The sequence below is a fragment of the Hydra vulgaris genome, chromosome 15, assembly GCF_038396675.1.
Source record: "Hydra vulgaris chromosome 15, alternate assembly HydraT2T_AEP".
NCBI lineage: Eukaryota > Metazoa > Cnidaria > Hydrozoa > Anthoathecata > Hydridae > Hydra > Hydra vulgaris.
The window spans coordinates 29455001-29475681 of NC_088934.1; the positions used below are offsets into that span (position 1 = coordinate 29455001).

General features: G+C 28.0%; 2 protein-coding genes across 3 annotated transcripts in view; one reads left to right on the forward strand and one right to left on the reverse strand.

The window, feature by feature from the left end:
* The window catches only part of LOC105845100 (uncharacterized), a 79862-nt gene that overhangs the window by 26613 nt on the left and 32568 nt on the right, over positions 1 to 20681 (reverse strand). For both annotated transcript variants that reach the window (XM_065819090.1, XM_065819089.1), the window contains exon 4: positions 6236 to 6293. In XM_065819090.1, coding sequence (XP_065675162.1) covers positions 6236 to 6293 — 58 coding nt within the window. The remainder of the gene's footprint in view (positions 1 to 6235; positions 6294 to 20681) is intronic.
* Positions 9763 to 14975, forward strand: LOC136091443 (uncharacterized). The gene is made up of 6 exons (XM_065819035.1): positions 9763 to 10087; positions 12955 to 13220; positions 13575 to 13844; positions 13998 to 14203; positions 14471 to 14630; positions 14782 to 14975. The coding sequence occupies exons 1-6, from the start codon at positions 10026 to 10028 to the stop codon at positions 14922 to 14924; spliced, it is 1107 nt and encodes a 368-aa protein (XP_065675107.1). The 5' UTR covers positions 9763 to 10025; the 3' UTR covers positions 14925 to 14975.

Consider the following 20681-nt stretch of genomic DNA (forward strand, 5'->3'; position numbering starts at 1 on the left):
AACATTTTTTAAGACTTAAATATGCATATATTAATTGTAAATAACGTTTGCCTGCATTTCTTTGCATCACTGACTAATATTTAGCATTATAATAATCATATAAAATTTGTAACCCTCTCAAATTGAGAGGGGTTTAAACTTTACATGATCACAATTTTTTAATGCTGAGAGATAATACTTTGAAACTTAAAACTTATTGATGAATATAAGTCTAGTTGAGAATAGTACAAAAAATATTTTATTAAATTGTTGCCCCTCACATGGGGTGAAGGGGAGATGAATTAAAAAACTTTTTTGTTCCCAGCCTCCAATCATTGCAATTTTTTGCAAAGCATCATTATTTGAAATAAGCATAAATATATAAATGTTCGGAGTTTGGTCCATGTCTGGAAGTTATTTCAAACACCAAAAAATCCTGAATCCATCATGTCAAGTATGTTTTGATATGAAGCTGGCAAAGGTTGTGATGTTGTTTAATAAAGATCAACAAAATTACAGTAACACTGACCAAGACCAAATCAAAGCAGCATTACATTCTGTATTATTTAAAATGAAGAAATGCTGGAACTTAATGGATAAAAAAAACAATTCATGAAAAAGTAACTTAGATTTGTACTATTTTTATAAGGTGGTGCTTACATGTTTATCTCTTTTATATTTACGACCTTTAAAACCTGGTTGCTATGCAATGAGGTATCCACAGCAACCAAACAACAAAAATATAACCTTCATAAGAAGCACAGACCTCATATTAGTACACATTTTGTCTCAAAAACCGGTACTCTGACCCACTGTGCTATGTTGGGAAATAATTTTTTTTCAATGTTTACTTTAACAATTGATTACTATTGAATTTATATTAGTTGTAACAAGCTAAAGTAATTGAAAATTAGTTTAATTAAGAGCTATATCACCGGTTACCCAAACATTATTTATTATATTTTATCAAAATATGAATAAATATGAATTGGGAAATTTAATATCAATGTTAATAAAAAGGCACCAGTTACGGAACTCACTTTTAGATAACGACTTGAAGATTCTGTTGTTAAAAAGATTAATTTAGATGAAGAAAACTTAACATAAATAATAAAAATGAAAAATATAAATTTTTTGTTAACAATAAGAGCAAATTAAAGTAAATTAAACTTTTTAGGTTTTAGTTATTTTTGTATAATTTTAAACATATTTTACGGAAATTGGTTAACTGACCTACTTTCAACGAGGTCTGATTGTCTAAATTGAAAGGAGGTTTAATTCTATTTAAAGAATAAAATTCCATTTAAAATATAAAGTTCCATTCAAAGAATAAAATTCCATTTAAAGAATAAAACTCCATTTAAAGAATAAAGTTCCATATTAAGAATAAAAGTAATAACATAGATCAAAGTAAATTATTTTATAAAACATGCAACAAATTGACAACGTAGTTAAATTTAACTCATGGTATATAGAAAGTTAAACAAAGGCGCAAGTAAAAGATTAAAACTATTATTAATATTAATATGTGCATACCAAATTCTATTAATTCTAAAGCAGTTTAAGGAAAACAAATTGACGATAATAGTGCAAAATAGTTGTCATAGTAAATTATTTCATATAACATTAAATGAGCATATGGAATGAGAATTAGAATTAGTACTGTAAATCGAAATAAATATCAATATGAACTGTGTTCATGACAACGTAAACGCTGTTTATGATAACTTGAACGGCGTTTATCACAACGTTCGCGGTGTTCATAATAACATAAACGGTGCTCATGAAAAAATGAGCGGTGTTCATGTTGTCACGTTTTACCATTTATCAGTTAAACTTACAATATTATTGTTTAGATTAAACAACAAAAAGGTATCGAAAAATTTAGAACAGTTAAGATAAAATAGAAATTGGAAATACTGAATGGTTTTATAAAGAAATGTTTCGGAAACTAATGTTGACGAGAACGATTGTTGCCTTTCGCCAGTGGAGAGTTTTTAAACATAAGCAATATTTGTTAGAATAATAATAATAGTAACAATAATAGTAATAATAATAATAATAACAATAATAAAAAGATTGCAGCCCTATGCCAAACCTTCAGTCGATGTAGCAGCACTTCCTTCAGCAGCAGGCTATAAGATAGCCGATGTATAAAAGAGGCGATTCTAAAATAATAAAATAAGGGGGTGGGGGGTGGGTTAATCCTTAAAAAGTACCATCTGGCTCCTAAAAAAGAAAGATTCCTAAAAACTATAACTTACCCAACTAAAATGTCTCAAATACCCAACTATGTTCCTCAAAAAACTGACTATAACTTGAAAATCACCTTCTATGGGGTTGGGGGAGGGAATGTCACTACCCCCTTTCCCCATAAAATCGTTCTGTTTATGTACTAAAGCCTATAAATACTCATTATGTTTAAAAAAGTCACCACTGACGAAAGCACAACAAGCCTTTATGTTAATGTGACTGTAGCTTTACCGAAATTTTTTTTCTTTATTAAACCGATGATGTGCCATAAGAACCCATTGAACCCATAAACAAATGATTTAAGCAACCATTTCTTAACCATCTCTCAACCCTTTAACTCAAAATTGAGCTTTGACAATCAAACCGGTGCTTGGAAAAACAAGTTCAAAGCGTTAAGAATCTGGTGGGATTTAATCTTCGTGTTTTTCATCTCCAAAGAAGAGTTTTACCCCTACAGCTCTACACTTAATGAAGCGAGTAAACAGACATTGTTTAATATCTTAAATATTAAATAATGTCTTTTTTTTTGCAAAATGCGAATGTCGGGGAGGGGGTAGGCGGAAAAGAAGCGCACGCACTTAATGGACGACCCCGAATTAGTTTTATTTCAATATCGAACAATATTTTGCTGTACAATATCTTTTGTATCTGAAGATATTGTAAGCTTTGCAATGGAACAGCAACGAATAGTTGTAAAGACTAACCTAAAATAGCATCTGTTATTGGCCAACAAGTTTTATATCGAAGTACTATTTAAGCGTTAAGTAGGCCGTGCCAAATTTGAATTCGTATTGCATAAAACAGTTTCAGGTTTTAACGTTTTTGTTTGAAGCTCTAATCAACTGAGCTAACCAGCCACATGAATGCAATATTGAATAAGTTTGGTATATAATCAATAATTTAGACAATATTCTATGTAATAGATAATGGAATATTGTTGCATAGAATAATACATATTATATATTATCATATTATAATATTGTCATATAGATTATTGTCACATAAAAAACTGTCATATAGCATATTGTCGTATAAAATATTGTCATAAAGAATATCAAATAGAATAAGCCATCATGTTTTGGTGACATTTCAATCGCTAGAAATTAAAAAAATTTATTGGATTTGCAATTTTTTTACTTTTTAAATTGAAAAATATAGTACTTATTTTAAAATATTTATTATGAACTCAACTTACCCAGTTTATATATTTATAAAAATATATATGTTTTATTATAAATATACTTATAACTTTTTTTTCTTTGAAAGTCTTTGAACTGATAAAACACGATTTTATTTGGATTTTTTTTTCTGCTTTATTGTTTTTTCAGTATACTTTTTCACTGCGCTGTTTTTAATATACTTACGTTCTCTTATTATTTGCTTCCTTTCAGTATCTTATTATTTGCTTATCTTATCCTTACACTTTGTTCTAATTTTTACAATTAAATTATCTTGATTCAAAAATAAATTAAATCGTGCAGGTTAACTTAAAAATGACCATCCTGCCAGCGTTTTTGTTTTATTCTACTAACTTTTTTTTTCCAAAATAAACAAATTATTTTTATGTGAGTAAAAAAAGAAAAAAAGAAACTTGTTAGGCCTAACGTATAAAAGTTAATTATTACAAATTTTTATAAAAGTAACAGTGTTAAGTCCCGCAAAGCGTTATGGGGTATCTTGCGAAACCAAATCTGTGTGCAAAAGGAAAAGGGAGACGAGTCATGAAATGTCACTTTACAACAGAAGCGATATAAAATTGGTGCAGTTGCAACTTTTTTGAAAAGTACGATTTCGAGTCTTCTAAAATGAATCGAGTGCTCATTTTTGGAGGGGATATATTAAATATATATTTTTTCCTTGATACTTAACAATTTTATTATTCGAATGCCGTTTCATATTAACTTAAATATCTACCCCTTATTTAGATGCTAAATAAATAGTTGATATAACCGAGAAAAAAAAAGCACAATTATAGGGGAGAGTGGGGTAATGGCGAACGCGGAGTAACTCCGAACATAATCAAAACAGCATTATAGAAAACTAAATTTGACAATTTCTTTTTACCTGCTGAGAGGAGATCCCAAGCTAAGTTTCAGACGTGCAGTAGTGTAATAAAGCTGCGATTGTTGTTCATTATAATTTGATTTTAACTTTTTCTGATAATTTTATGCAACTTTTTTCATGAGTAACATTCTGTTGTATCTTCTATGGATATAAAACCATTCCTTTTTTTTTGTTGTTATCAATATAATTGTATAATTTTTGCAGTTATTACAATTAGCATTTTATTCGTTATTACACAACAGTGTTTGTGATTGCCCCCCGGTGTGTTCGGAATTACCCCACGAACGTAGGGTAATTCCGAACACCAATGGTTTTATTTTTGCCATAAATTTTTTTGTTTTAAGAAGATTAACAAAAATTGCTTTTTAGGGTTTGTAACTGAATAGTTAAACTAATTGATAAGCAATAAATATGGTCAATTTTGTATAACTGGTGTCTATAATTCGCATTCTCACTTAGGTGTTCGCCAATACCCCACTCTCCCATAAATAAGAACTATCTTGTTTTAAGAATTACTTTTAAAATATAATCAAGCATGAAAAATGCGAACTAACTTTTTTTATTTGTTTTATGTTTTGCCAAATCTCGATAAAAAAAACAACCTTATAAAACAAGATATTGATACAAAAAAAGTTTCTAATTAAAATTTCGTCTACGTAAAAGGCATGATCAATATGTCCATCGTAAAGAATTGTAAAATTGCAATTATTTTTTATCAATTTAATAATTTGCTGTATAAGATCTTTTTTTAGTTAATAAAAGTTTTATTTGCAGTATAAAAACAATTTCCACTTCGAGAAGTAAGTTTTGTAAAAAAGAATTTTATAATATTATATATAACTATATATGACTGATTATAACAGTATATATATATATTACAAGTTAAAAAGATTAAAAACGTTTTTTATAAAGGTTTTTTATGTTTACGATGATATCTATTTTATATGAAAAATTGTGATATTGTTTAATGAGCAAAATAAAAGTTAAATAAAAAAAATAAAAATAAATAAAAAATAAATAAAGAAAGTAACTTATTATATAAATAAGTTACTTTCACAGAGTCACACTTTAAAAAATCCGTACACATTTTTGACAGACTTAAACTTTCCTTATCAAATCATAAGCAATTGATTTCAAACCTCTTTAATTGATAAAAAATTTTTTATAAAAAAAGGTGAAAAAAGAAACATTTTCAGTCGAAGCAGTAGTAACTTGAGTACTAAAAATTTGTGTTGCCGCCTTTACTCGCTTGGGGAATATTGATCTTGGATTTAAATGACGATTTAAACTACTACGTTGTATTAAACTGCTTTTAAGATACTTTGGCTCCAGTTGAGTATGAAGTTTATTGATTTAATAATGAAAATCCTGGAAATTTGAAAACGCTAATGTTACTGGAGCTTTGATCACAAATAAAATATCTTGCTGTTAAACATATTTTATGTCGATGAAACATACCATTATTTACTGTTATAGCTAAATTGGTTGAACACACGATAGTATTACTGTAAAAACAAGCAATTGGTTGTTTCCATTTTGTTGATAACTCCGAGATCATTAATATAAGAGCTTGGTTTACTGGTTGACCATTAAATTGAATTCTGAAGGTCTTTTCATTGTTACTTTTCATAATCAAAATGATGCTTAAATGAAATTTAATCAAAAAAAAAGGCTATAGTTTCAATTTTTAATGGTATTTCATCAAAAACAAGGCTACAGATTCAACTTTTTAAACTTTCATTTTTAGTACAATCATAACTTTATTGGCATTTTCGGGCATTCAATCAGTTTATTCAAATTTCATAATTCTTTTCTCAATTAGTTTTTTCAAATCTTTTAACATTATAGTCTTTTATAAGTCTTTTAACATTTTAAAACGACGAAAATTCAAGTAATGTCACTGATCAAAATTTACAATATATATTTTAATATCACTTACAAAAATACGGTTGCATCAAATGTTACTTTTAATGGAGGTTTGCAGTAAAAATTTCTTTCTAAAAAAAAAATTGTGTCTAAAGAACATTTTATCATTTTTAAATTAACAATGTTACCTTGCTTATATGTATTATGGTGACAACCCTACTTTAAATTTAATTGACAGATTTTTTTGTAAAATGTGTTTATATATAGGGTTCGGGCTATTGTAATTGTAAAAATTGAAAAATCATTATTTTATTGTCATATTAAAGAAGTAATTAAAACATTATTTATTGCATTGTTTTCCTGTGATGAAAAAGAAATACTATAACTATTGAACTGTTTTTATTGTAACAATGTATTAAATTCCTAAAACTATGGTGTTGTATTGTTGTGATAAAACGTTATTACAATAATTATTAGAGGTATTACGACCATTACAATGGAAATTTCATTGACTAACTTTGAAATGTTCAGCTACAGCTAAATTTTTCCCTTTAACTTGTTGTGTACTTGGCTGATGTTGGCATATACGAAACGATATCTTTAGCCCTATTTCGCCAATAAAATGTTTGCCACAAGAGCGCTCTTATTTATAAACACTGGAATATGAATTAAGAGGCAGTGTAGGTTTATCTTTGGAACTAAGTACATTTTGTGTATTTTTGCAGATTTAAGCACTGGCGCGTATCCTGCTTTTTTAAAGATTGCTCTTAACTTTGAACTCATTGAGAACCATGGTAAAGAAACCAAATATTTTGGAGACGTTAAAAAATCTTACTTTTCGTGAGGTCTTTTTTATTGCTGACACTTTCTTTTGCAGAAACGACAAGTTTTTTTAGTTTTTTCCTCTCATAACCTTTTTTTGCAAGTACATCGATAAAAATGACAACTCATCATCATTATTTTTTACTGTTCACAAATGTTTTTTGTATGTATTTTTTGCATGTATTTTTTACTGTACACAAATGTGCACTATGGATAAAAACCAATAAAGATACCATTGATAGTTTTAAAATCGTTTAATTTAAACGTTTTTGACTACACTTTTAGTGTATATTTTAAAATTGTATGTACCTGTTTACTGATAGTAACTGAAGTATCAAAGTAGTTTAATGTATTTGTCAAGTCGGCAGATTCCATGGTTTATTTAAAACTTTTATGTTGTTTATTAAGAAGATCTAAAACCTTTTGTGCACTTTCTTTTAAAAAAAGAATAAAATTGGATGTTGTTGTTAAGCGCTGTAAAAAAAGTTAATGTAAAAAACACTCAACAACCACCACTATTAAAGCTAAGTCAATTGGTCCAGAGCTTTCGAGCTCATAAATATAATTTTTATATAAAATATGAGTAAAAGAGTATTTTTATTTCTTCAAAAGTTAAATTTGATATAAAACTCTGGCTGTTTCTTAATCTTTCAACTAATAAAATGATTGGCTTCTTTAATCGGGATCAAAGGGTACAAATTAACGACATCAATGGAGACCTAAATCTCATTCTTGTTAGTTTTCCATAATCTTGCTGCAACCATAAACTGCTGAGAATTTTTTAAACACATTTCATTTAGGTTAATTGTTTAATTTAGTTTTACTTTAGTAAAAGTAGTAGCTTGAAGCTTTAAATTTAGATTTAGTTTAGATAATATTAAGAGATATAAAAGTGTACCGATGTACCGATTGGCTATATAAAGTGTACCGATGGTGCTTACGGATAGATATTTTTATATTCATTTTTTCTTAAACGCTTTAGTATATTAAACTTTCTGATAATGGTCTGAACTTTGCGACTTGAATAGTTGGGTCATAATTTGACTTTTTTGTATCTCCTAAGTATTCTTTGGTTTTGTTCCAGAGCTGTTTCAACTAATTAGTACTAAGCCAGACCCTTACTCAAAGAGATATATTTAAATAATCATATTTTTCCTAATTTCGTAAAGCACTCTCCATTTTTCATTGTTAAGTTACTTTTAACTGGCTTGAACATTTTTTAAATTGTTAAAACAACTTGCCTTATTTTAACTCCTTTATGTGTTTATTAACAATGTACTATATTGCATGAAATATATATCGAATATATATTACATGCAATATCGTACAATGTTAATAAACACTTTTTTAACTACGTGCAAATTGCGTTTTATAGGTTGTTTGAACGTATATTGCAGTATATTTTGAAGGTTTGCAGGTTATTTGCAGTATATTTTGAAGGTTTGCAGGTTATTAATGTCTATATATAGTTTGGGTATCATAATTTTTAAATATTTTTTGTAAGCTAATGCTAAGCGAAACACAAATGCGACTACTGTGTGTACAAGAGAGCGAACGGAAGTTGATGAAGATGAGATGTTGCATAAGCTGGATTCTAATACACAACCCATTTTATGTTGTTCTTTAGATGTTTAGGTTTTTCTATTTATAATAGTTTAAGAAATTTTTTCATTGAGTTTATATTTCATGATGTATATTTTTAATATCACACTTTTGAATGATATTTTAAATAGTATACCAACTTTTACTTTTAAAAGAGTGTAAAGATATATTTGCAAACATGTTTTATCAAATTTTTGACAATAATACCGATAAATATTACCACATATTTTGTTAATTAATACATATTTCTATTAACTACAGTTTTCTAGACTAATAAATTGTTCTGAAAATTAAGTTACTTTTAATAACAAATATTTTAATGAAATTATCAATATATTTAAAGTATTTAAAAGCTTTTTGACATTTATAATATCCAAATTATAAGTTTCTTTTTTCTTTAACAGGTAAAATATTTTTACCATATAACTTCAGGATCATACTTCTCCTGAATAACATCAATATCACATCTCCTTTCTCATATACGACTCAAATATAAATTAGTAAAAAGAGCTGGAATCGGAAATAGAAAGTAGAATCACCAGGAATTAAGAAATAAAAGTGCATATATATATATAGACGCAAGACTTTATTTCCATGTAGTTTAACGAGAGGGCTGTCTATTTAGGGTGTTTTGGGGTGTCTATTAGGGTGAGAGGGCTGTCTATTAGGGTGTTTTAACTTCTCTTTAGTGCCTACTGATGATTTGTTGTTGAATGACGAGTTTTTATTTCAGCTTCAATTATTGTTTTATATAATCAGAAAATTTTTTTTTTTTGCTGCCATCAATATTCAAAGATACTTTGTCTGACCTACCCAATTATGTTAAACCCTTGATGAAACAATTTCAAATGGTGAAGATAACTGGGTAATAGACACTTTTTATAAATCAAAAGGTAGAGCTGTATACATATACAAAAAATGTCTAGAAACGTACTTTACAAACTGAAACAGCAGCTTTCCTTGTGCAAAATAAAAAGAGAACAACCATGTCTGACATACTGAAGTATATACATACCAGGATGACATAGTCGACTATTTGAAACAAAATCTGTAAATTCAGATGCGTTTGTGTCAAAGGTACCGAAAATAGAAAAACATATCGAATGTAAAAGGATGATAGAGCGGCATTTTCTTATTCTAAAATGACATCTACTGATGCTACCCAGCGGGCACAGGACGTCCAAGGACGTCCATAGGACGTACTAAGTTCGTCCGTTCGTCCACGTCTAAAACGGACCTATTTAGACGTCCATAGGACGTCCAATGTTCGTCCGTTCGTCCAAGTCTAAAACAGACCTATTAAGACGAAACGGGTCGATTCTGATCCGGCCGAACGAACTATTTTATTTCAACCCACGTGTGTTTAAAGTAAAGTGATTCTCTTTAAAACTGAGATCATCTCCAAGTGGTGTTATTAAATTTTGCATTTATATATTATAATGGATTCGAAGCTTAGATTAACAAAAAGAAAAAATGTTTCTATCGATAAGAAAATACAAAGGTACGAGTGGGTTTTAATGTATTTTATATTTCAAGTAAATTTTTTTTTTTTTTCATGTCAATGTTTTGGTATTCAAATATATAATATACATTTAAATATAGTTATATATACTAAATATATAAAAATATTGTTAAAATTTATGCATGTATCTAATTATAAATATACACTGCAGTGTATATAAATGTGTGTATAAATGTATATATATATATATATATATATATATATATATATATATATATATATATATATATATATATATATATATATATATATATATATATATATTTATTTAATATATATATATATATTAATATTATATATATTAAATATATATAAATATATATATACTTATATATATGTATATATATATATATATATATATATATATATATATATATATATATATATATATAAATATATATAAATATATATTTATATATATATATATAATATATATATATATATTTAATATAAATATATATATATAAATTTGTTTTGAAACTTAACACTTAAATAATTATAGTGTTATAGCCATATATAACATAAAAAATATAAAACTTAGTAAGATGCAGCCATATAGTTGCTTTTTACCTATTTATAATTTTTGTATAAGTTAAATTAATAGATTATTTATGTTTAGTAGAAAGCGACTTGCAGACTGGCGAAATTCTAGAAAAGCTGTCTGTGAATTTTCCTAATCTTTTATTCTAAAGGAAGATTTAAAAAGTTCAGATTCTGAAGATTTAGAGAGTGCAGATAGTGACTCTGTATGTAAATTTGCTGCAGATAATGTTATTTATCCAAATGTAACTAGTGCCTTAAGGCCAACATTTAGTAATGGGGTACTACAAAAATATGTTTTTTCTTCTGATTCAATTATTAAAAATCAGATAGAGAGATTCACAGATATTAAAGATGGTGATCAGGAAGAAATGTATGTCTTTAACAACAGTGATATTGAAAAAGAACCATTTGTTACTTTTCAAAATCAAATAAAACTTTGGAGTTTAAAACACAACTGCACAAGGCAATGTACCAATGATTTATTAACTATTTTAAAATGTCATGGGCACCAGGAAATACCAAAAGATGCAAGTACACTTTGGTGTACAAGAAGAGTTGTGAAAACAACATCTTTTGATAATGGAAATTTCATTTATTTTGGCATAAAAAAAGGTATTGAAAATATATTGCAAGTTCAAGACTTCTACTCTAAAATTAATCTTATATGTAATGTAGATGGTTTACCTATTTTTGAATCAAGTGCCTACCAAATTCGGCCTATACTTTGTCAATTTGGATATTTTAAACCTTTTGTTGTTGGGTTGTATGGCGGTGAAATAAAGCCACGTGCTTCAGAATTATTAGAAGATTTTGTAGAAGAGTTAAAAACTTTTAAACAGCCAGAAGAAATATTTGGTAAGATCTTCAGTATTTCTTTGTTAGCGATAACTTGTGATGCTCCTGCTAGGGCACTATTAAAAGGCACAGTTGAACATTCAGGATACTATGCATGTGAGAGATGCAATTTGCGTGGTTTTTATGTTCATGGTCGTATTGTTTATGATAAAAGTCACGAAACAATTGCAAATAGAAACAATGCTGATTTAAAAGTCGGATTATACTCTCAACAAGATAAAGATGGTCGGTGCCATCATCATACACGAACTCCACTGTTTGACATTGAAGGTTTAGACATGATTCAGGATTTTGCTCTAGACTATATGCACTTAGTTAATTTAGGTGTTATGAGACGTATGTTATACTACTACAAAGGTACATATTCCCAAATATTTGATGGTCGTTTATCAACACCTTATTTAAAAGAGATTTCTCATTTACTCACTAATTTAAATGGGAAGTTGCCATCAGATTTTGTGCGTCAAACAAGATCTTTAGAAGATGTCAATAGATGGAAAGCCACAGAACTAAGAACTTTTTTACTATATGTGGGTATTGTTGTCTTAAAGGACATTCTCAATCCTAAAATGTATAAACATTTTCTTAGCTTATCTTTAGCAATCCGCATGTTGTGCGAGGAGAGTAATGTTAATAGGAGAATATATTTGAGCCATGCTAAAAAACTTTTGGAGTATTTTGTGTTTAACACTCATGAACATTTTGGTGACACATTTTGTGTCTACAACGTTCACTGTCTTCATATAACAGATGATGTTGAACATTTTGAAAGCAGTTTGGATGAGATTTCTTGCTTCCAGTTTGAGAATTTTTTGCAACAATTAAAAAGATTAGCACGAGGTAAACAAAATCCTTTAGTAGAACTTGCAAAACGCTTAAGCGAACATAAATTAGATGATCCACGTAAAGAAAAATTAATAACTAAAATTGATGTTTCTAAGAATGCTTGTTTCATGACGAAATATTTTGTTGTTTTTGTTAAAAACATTTTACCAAACGATCAATTAGTTTGTGAAATCTACAAAAAGAATCGTTTAAACAATTTCTTTGACAGCTTTGTAGAATCTAAGATACTTAATATATACTATATCAAAAACAAAAATTGTAGTCTAGCAATGCAAACAATTAACATGCATGACTTACTTAGAAAATGTGTGTGTATTCCATATAAAAATAACAAAGTTGTAATATCTTTATTAAATAATGTGAATTTTTGAAATTGCATATTTTTTTGTTTTTTATGTATTTATTGAAGGTTTATACATTTTTTAACTATGAAGCTAATTTCTAGAATCATATATGTTTTACAAAAACATAAAATTTATCCTCAAAACAATTCAAAATATACAAGAGTTACAATTTTGCATTGATATATTGTACATAATAAATAGTAAGTTTAATTGTTATGACTTATTTGTTATTTAGTTTATAATTATCTAAAATTGTAGGTTGTACAGTACTGTTGCAATTAAAGAAGATGGTATTGACACTAAGACAGTAGTACCTACTCACTGGGTTAATGCAGAAGAAAGTATAGTATACTATCCTCCACGAGGAAAAAAAACTGTGGGTGTTTATTTATCTGAATGGGCTAGTCCAGAACCTGGCTGGCAAGAGTTTATGTTGTTAGAATTTATTTTGGAGTGTGGAAGTTATGAAACATGTCAGGCAATGTTAAACTTTTTAACTGAAGATGAAAATGATGATCGTCCTGGTAAGTGTATCTATTGGTTCATTTAAAAACTGTTTGCATTTTTTTTTTGTCAGATGATATACTGTTATATATTTTGTAATAAAGTTAATATTTTCAGAAACTTGCTTGTGTAGTTTCTTTGTTCAGCAAGGTTATTTTTTCACAGTTATAGGCTTGAGATAAGGTTTTAACAAAAATTACACAATAGTTACCCCTGGACCTTGAAGAAATTAGTATAATAAGAAGAAAAAATTGATAAAATAAGACCAATGCAATTTATGATAATAATGTATATAGAGCTTTAATATGTTGGGTATTTAATTGGTGTGTTCTGGGATTATTTAATTTTTTATTCTATTTTTTTTGATTTTATAGTTTCAAATATACTCAACCCAAAGGAACGAGTTCCAAGTCCAAATTTGAATGTTTTAAAGTGCACACCATCTGGTTCTTCATCACCAATTCAAATGGGTGTGCCACTTATATCTCCATGGAAAAAAAGTAAAGTGGGCTGTGTAATACAGCCAAGACCAAATGAAGATTTCCAACGATCATTGGATTTAGAATCGTACCACTTTAACAAAAATCCAACATCTTTCAAGATAGGTGATGGTGGTGTTTCATTTAAGGAAATGACAAATAAACGTAAGTTTTTGCATGGTATTAAGGTTTGTGATGATCTTTATTTCTCTGCTCTTATAATCTTTCTCTTTTAAAATTTTAAAAGCTAATTTTACCTCTAGTTTTATAAATGTTTTTTCCTGTTGGCTTCAATACAAATAAAGAATTTATATTTAGAGTTTCAGTATGCCATGCTAATAAAACTAGAATTGTTGCAGCAAAATCAAATTAAAATTATGGAGCGATTGGACAACATGGAAACACAACCAAAAAGTGGTGCTACTGATGTGGGTGTCATAATTACAATCCCACATAAAGATATTAAGTGTTTTAATGAAGAAGAGGAAATTCTCAGAGCAAGTTCTAGTGCTATGAAAAACAAGGTATAAACATTAAACTTTTCAGGAGTATATTCTATATACTATTAAAACTGGTTATGACAAAAAAAAAAAAAAAACAAAGTTTTTTTTTTTTTGTGCTCAACTCTAATGAAACAGGAATCTATTATGTTCCTGATGATTATTCAAGTAATGTTTCTTGTAACGTTAGTATATCGTGTTTGTGAAAATGTAAAGGTGCAATATAAAATTTAACTTTTACGATATTAGATTTTAGAACTTATTAGATTTAATAATTTAACAATTTCTCAGATCACTCAAATCAAAGCCATTGGTGGTGCAACAGCACGCAAAACTGTCAAAAATGTTTTAAACCAGTTAATGGTGCCACAAGTCCAAAACTTATTTAGTAAAGATGGATTGAAGGGCAAGCTTAAGTTTACAGCTACGCAACATTACAAGTGTATTAAAGGTTAGGCAATGATTGTATTATGCATTCCTAAGTTGAATTAAAAAAAAAAGTTATTTTTATATTTACATATAAAAATAAAAAATTGTTTATATAAAAACCATTTCTTTGTTCAGAAGACTAACAATTGTAATTTACTTTTTTGTTTGTTTAGAAGGCTTAGTATCTGAAAGAACCGGTTATGATGCCGCAACTATCGAAGCCCTTGTTGGCGATTTATTGAAGCGGGCGTTGCCGAAAGTAAAAATAGTTAACGATGCTGACGTTGACGATGATGACGAAGAAGAAGCAACTTAAAATTGTTGCTTTGTAAATTTATTACTTTTGAAAGTAAATGCTTTTTACATATTTCAGTTGTTTTTATTTTAGCACACCTTTTTATAAGCATTTGAAATTCTGATCAAAGTTTTTAAAATAATATTTATACTCTGTCACAGATGTAATTCTACCTAGACACAGATATATCTAATTAGACTATCTAGTTAGACATATTTTGAAAAATATTTTAGACGTCCATGGACGTCTAAAATATTAGAAATTATAGACATAGTTGTCCAAAATGGACGGGCGAATGCCGTTTCATTTAGTCGTCTATAGGACGTCTTATGGACGTCTAAAATGGACTTCCGTTCGTCCAATTTTAGACGTCCATGGACGTCAGTAGACGTCCGAAATGGGCGGACGAGTGCCGTTTCATTTAATCGTCCATAGGACGTCTTATGGACGTCCAAAATGGACGTCCGTTCGTCCAATATCGGACGTCCATGGACGTCTTATGGACGTCCGCGTGCCCTCTGGGTACACACGTATCAAGATAACAAATCTTCTGACTTAATTGACGTAATTTCTTATTTAATTGACGTTACTAGTAGTGTTCTGCAACTGTTTTGGGGCAGTTGCTCTTTGTTCTATTTGTTAACAACATGGTAATTCAAATCAAATCAAATCAGCTCTTTGCAAAATGTATGCAAATGACACAAAGCTCATAAAAGTTGTTAAAAACGATGAAGACAGAGCTTGCAATCCAACTTACAATCCAATCTGATTAAGATTGTTAAATGACGCAAACCTGAATTTTCATTTGTTTTAAGTGACAAAAATCTGATTGAACTATGGAGCACAGAACGATATTTAGATCCATAGCATCCAATTTACTAAATAATTTTAAACGTTGTAAACGCAAACTGTTTTGAACTACCTCTATTGAAATATAGTAATTGCAACCACAAAGTTGCCTGACAAAAAGAAAGCAATCGCAATTTGAATTTATGATTATGATATTAAGAATTGATTATGATATTAAGAATCGCAATTTGAATTTATTGGAATTTATTTATTTAAATTGTAAATTTTATATACATATAGAGAAATTTTATATACACTGGTCCATAAAAAAAAGTAATCTTAATTGTTGAAAAATTTGGATTTTATCAAATATTTTTACAAAATAACTAATACAATAGATTGCACTTGAGAAATTTTAGTTTCCCTTGTAAATATTTTATCGCTTTTTTAGTTTCCCTTGTAAATATTTTATCGCTTTAACAATTAACTTTAACACTTTCTTATTCACAATTGCAAACATATGAGCTACATTTTGAAGATCAACTGCCCCTGGAAAAATGGTTTGTATGAAAGATTCATCAACTCGACAACTTTTTTTTTTTTTTGACGATATAAAATCCAAATCTTTCCAGTAGCCTTTAAAGAACTGATCATTTAGTTTAAGATGAATTTTACCAGTCTTTACGATGAGTCACTTATTTATAATTGATTTAAATAAATGCACTGGATTACAATTACATTACAAGATTTCAGTTATTAACATTGCCTTGCCTTGGCATATCTCCTTTTAAACTAATTTTTTTTATAGAAACTACAGTTTTTCGCAAGACTTTCTGAAATAAAACATAAAATTTCACCGCTTAGTTTAGTTACTGTTTGAGTAATTTGAACAACTAAACTTTATAAAAACTGAACAAAAAGCTTGAAGGTTGACACCATACGTCAAACAAATTCTGGTTTTCCTAATATTGGCTTAAGCATAAAACCAAATGTAGTATTAGCAACTTCAGTAGAATTATCTTCACTGTAGTTTATTAAATGACATCCTCAAAAACTTGGTTTAACATAAACATCATCAAAAAAACAACAACAATGATTTTCAAAATTTGATGTTTTAAATACACATCAGGTAACGAGTTTTCAGATTAAATTGAAATCTTGGCAAAATTTGTTGACTGAAATGTTGTGCTTGCTTGTCATAACATTGAAGAAGCACAACCAGAAATGTAGATGGAGGATCTGATGAAATCTATAAAATAATTCAAAAGAACTTTTTTTATGATAATGCATACTACATCCTAAAGGCCAGTGCTTTTCAAAAACACCCATATTATTAGTTGGATTTTGAATTTTGTTTGGTAAAGCTGCTAACCATCTTGAACTTAACTCTTTATCACTTGGAAACTTATAAACCTTGATACTTTCCTCGGTACTATCATAGTTTCTACGACAATTTTCCACTGAAAGTTTTCTAGCCATGTCTCAGATTATTCTACAAATTTGCTTTTGATTTTATGTTAACATACTAAGCTAAATTTATTTCATATAACTAAACTGTATATAGCGTAAAAGTAAAACAATATTATATATAAATTTATTTTAACTTAAGTAATAAAATTTAAGCTTTTTATATGCACAGCTAAAGTCTTACCATTAACAATGCTATAATGGTAATGTGGCTGTAGATTTACTTTATCAAGTCTACACACATTATACTTTAAAGTTGACGTGTTTATTATACGTGCTTTTTATAAGCACCTATTCTCGTAAAAAAAAAAGGAAAAGAAGACCTACTGAGAATATCAAATAATCAAGATAATTTACAGATTTATACAAATATTTATAGATATATATATATATATATATATATATATATATATATATATATATATATATATATATATATATATATATATATATATATATATATATATATAAATATATATATATATATATATATATATATATATATATATATATATATATATATATATATATATATATATATATATATATATATATATATATATATAAATATATATAAAAGTTTTTATCGTTCTAATTTTAATTTATGTAGCAATACTCCCTTGTAGCAGCAGGCTATAAGATAGTCGATATAGCAATACTCCGCGCATATTTTAAAAATATTTTTCAATAAAACCAAAACAAAAGCGCTGTTGATTAAGAAAACTTGTAGTCATTATTATTACAGTTTTTTAAAAAAACGATAAAACTTAATGTACTTCCGCATTATTTTAATTGTTTTAACTTTTGGACGACATTTAAATGTCGCCTTATAGTTGAAGTTGCGTAAATGTTGTTAAAAGAGACTTTTTTTTTTACTATAAAAGTCTCTTTGGACTAGATCCTAGTGAATATATTTCTTACGAAAAAAAAAGTTCACCAAAAACGGATTATATTTTCGAAAACATTGTATCTTGTTCTGTTATGGCCAAGATTTTGGAAATACTATGTCGATATCTAAAAAAATAAAGGAGGGTTAAACAAGCTGGTCAAGAATTTTTAATGTTTAAGATAGATGACTTCCAGAAATGGTGCTTTTATAAAATTTTGTAATAATCATATTAATGCAAATTATGAATGTTTTAGAAAAAATTGCGACGAATTTGTTTCATGATAATCATTTTTGTCTTTTAGACATAACCGTAACATGAAAATTTCGAAAAATTCATAGAAATTTAAAGAATAAATTTATTTCATTTCTGCTTGGTTTTTTTCGGAATTTCTTGCCATTAAACGAGCCTCATCTCGCCTGATTTTTCAACAATAAAATTATTCCCGTTACCGTTATTTTTCTCGTTCTAATTTTAACTGATTTCTCGTAACCGTTACCGTTTCACATAATTCCGAGATGCAACAGTTTACCCAATTAACTTTAAAAAATAACTTTAAAAGGTCATACCTTTTAAACGACATATTTTTTTGAAATAACATTTAAAGTTTGTTGATAAGCTTTGATTGTAATGAAGATGTAAAGAAAATTAATTCAAAAACGATTTAAGGGCGTTACGTTAGGGGCGTGTTTTTAGAGTTTTAATACGATTAGGTTCAAACACTCGGACAAAAATAAAAAGAAGATTTTCGTTTTTTTGTTGAGGTTTTTAGAAATATTTAACATAACAATTTAATAATAACTGTTCATATTTTACAAACAAACTTTCCACAATAAACTTTATACATATTCAATCAGTAAGACTTTTAGAAATGACGGAAGTTTTATATAACGATCGTTTTATGAAAATATTTTGAATAATTTTTGTGACATTTGGATACCTTGTAACCGTTTTCCCAGAGCTGTCTGAAATTATGATGAACAGATTCAGAAGCCTGATTGCTCCAATAGCCTAAATCTTTCTTTGGATAATCACTAGATATCATTTTCAAAAAAATTTACTGTATGTTTTATTAAAGCGTGTACTTTAGGTGATATTCTTAATCCAAGTAACAGTAGGCCTCTTGATAATCTTTTATTTTTATTTCGCAGTAGGGTTCTAAAGTCATTGCTAAACAACTAACTTTAACTTCTCTCAAGCATTTAAATGCCTGTTGTATGAAAGAAAAATGTTCATCGTAATTCAGTGAATAAGACTTGTTCAAATTGTTCAAAATATCTATATTATCGAGAAGCTTTGAACAATGTCTCCTGTAAATATCCCACAATGAAGCCTTTGTCTTTTAAAGCCCAATTCTTCATTCCACTCTTCTGCTTCACAAAAAGTTCTTTATATTTTGTATATGAATCGAAACAAATAAAAAGTATGTTGGTGTTTCCACTGAAAAAGTGTAGCTCCATCGGAGCAAGAATTTTTACAATCTTTGTTTCATCTGGTAGATCAATAAGTGTTTGGTCTATAAAGTTATGATAGCGTACAGCAAATAACTTTGAAATTTTTATTTTATGTCTAAAATCATTTTTGTAATTAATAGCTGATGATTTATTCATTCCAAGCGTTCATTTCTTTGAAAATCATCTTTATTAGCTTTACACCAAGGGCAAAAATGAGTTGAGACTGGAGTTTCTATTTCAAAATAAATAATGACAAACTTCATATCAAAAGCACAAAAACATTTAATACTGTTTAAATTACTAAAATCGATTATTATTTTCGTATTTGCGTAAGATTCTTGCAAATTTTCTACAAGTGCAAGAATAATAAGTTAGTTAATCCCATCATCTTTGTATTTTTGTTTACATATGCCTTTGTTGTAACTAAACTTTTTTACTTTTTCTTTAGATACCTCGCAACAATCTAAGATATTTAAACAATTTTTGAAAAATCCAGCTGCTCCACCAATGCCAACTTTTAAAATGAACTCACTTAAAAAATTTCATTTTTTGACAACATTTTCCACCAGTCCTAAAATATTTTTGTAGTAAGCCATCGCCCTTTCACCCATTCATTTAAAATAGCGTCATCTTCAACCAGTTTGTTTCTTGTATTTTTTTCAAATGATTTGCGACCTTTCCATCTTCTAAAAATACTTAAAGTTCTAGCCCCATGTGCGTTACTAAAACCACATGCATTTTTTATTTTGTTCACTTCCCTTGTAGGTATCGGTTAATCACTAACCAATGCTTTGAAAGAAGTTCTATGGTCCTTGTATACTAAATAAAGTTCTGTTAGTCGCAACCTGAATTAAATTGCCTTGTTTTTCAAACTTTTTTTAAAGTGTTTTAGAACATTGCAATTTGGCACCTCTATCGTTTAACAAAAATCTACAATACAAAATTTTTTATTACTTTAGAATTATTATTATAATTGAGTTTTAATAAGAACTTATAATACAGTTAATACATTTTTACCTTCATCTAGTTGCTTCATTATTTTGCTTCTCTCTGTAATACAACAGGCGTGGGCTGATCCTGATCCACTAAGATTTAATCATCTTTTACAAACTTTAAATGGTCCATGAGAGGGTAAAATATTCATGTTGAGTTTTGGTATTCCTCTTTTTTTTATATTTGAT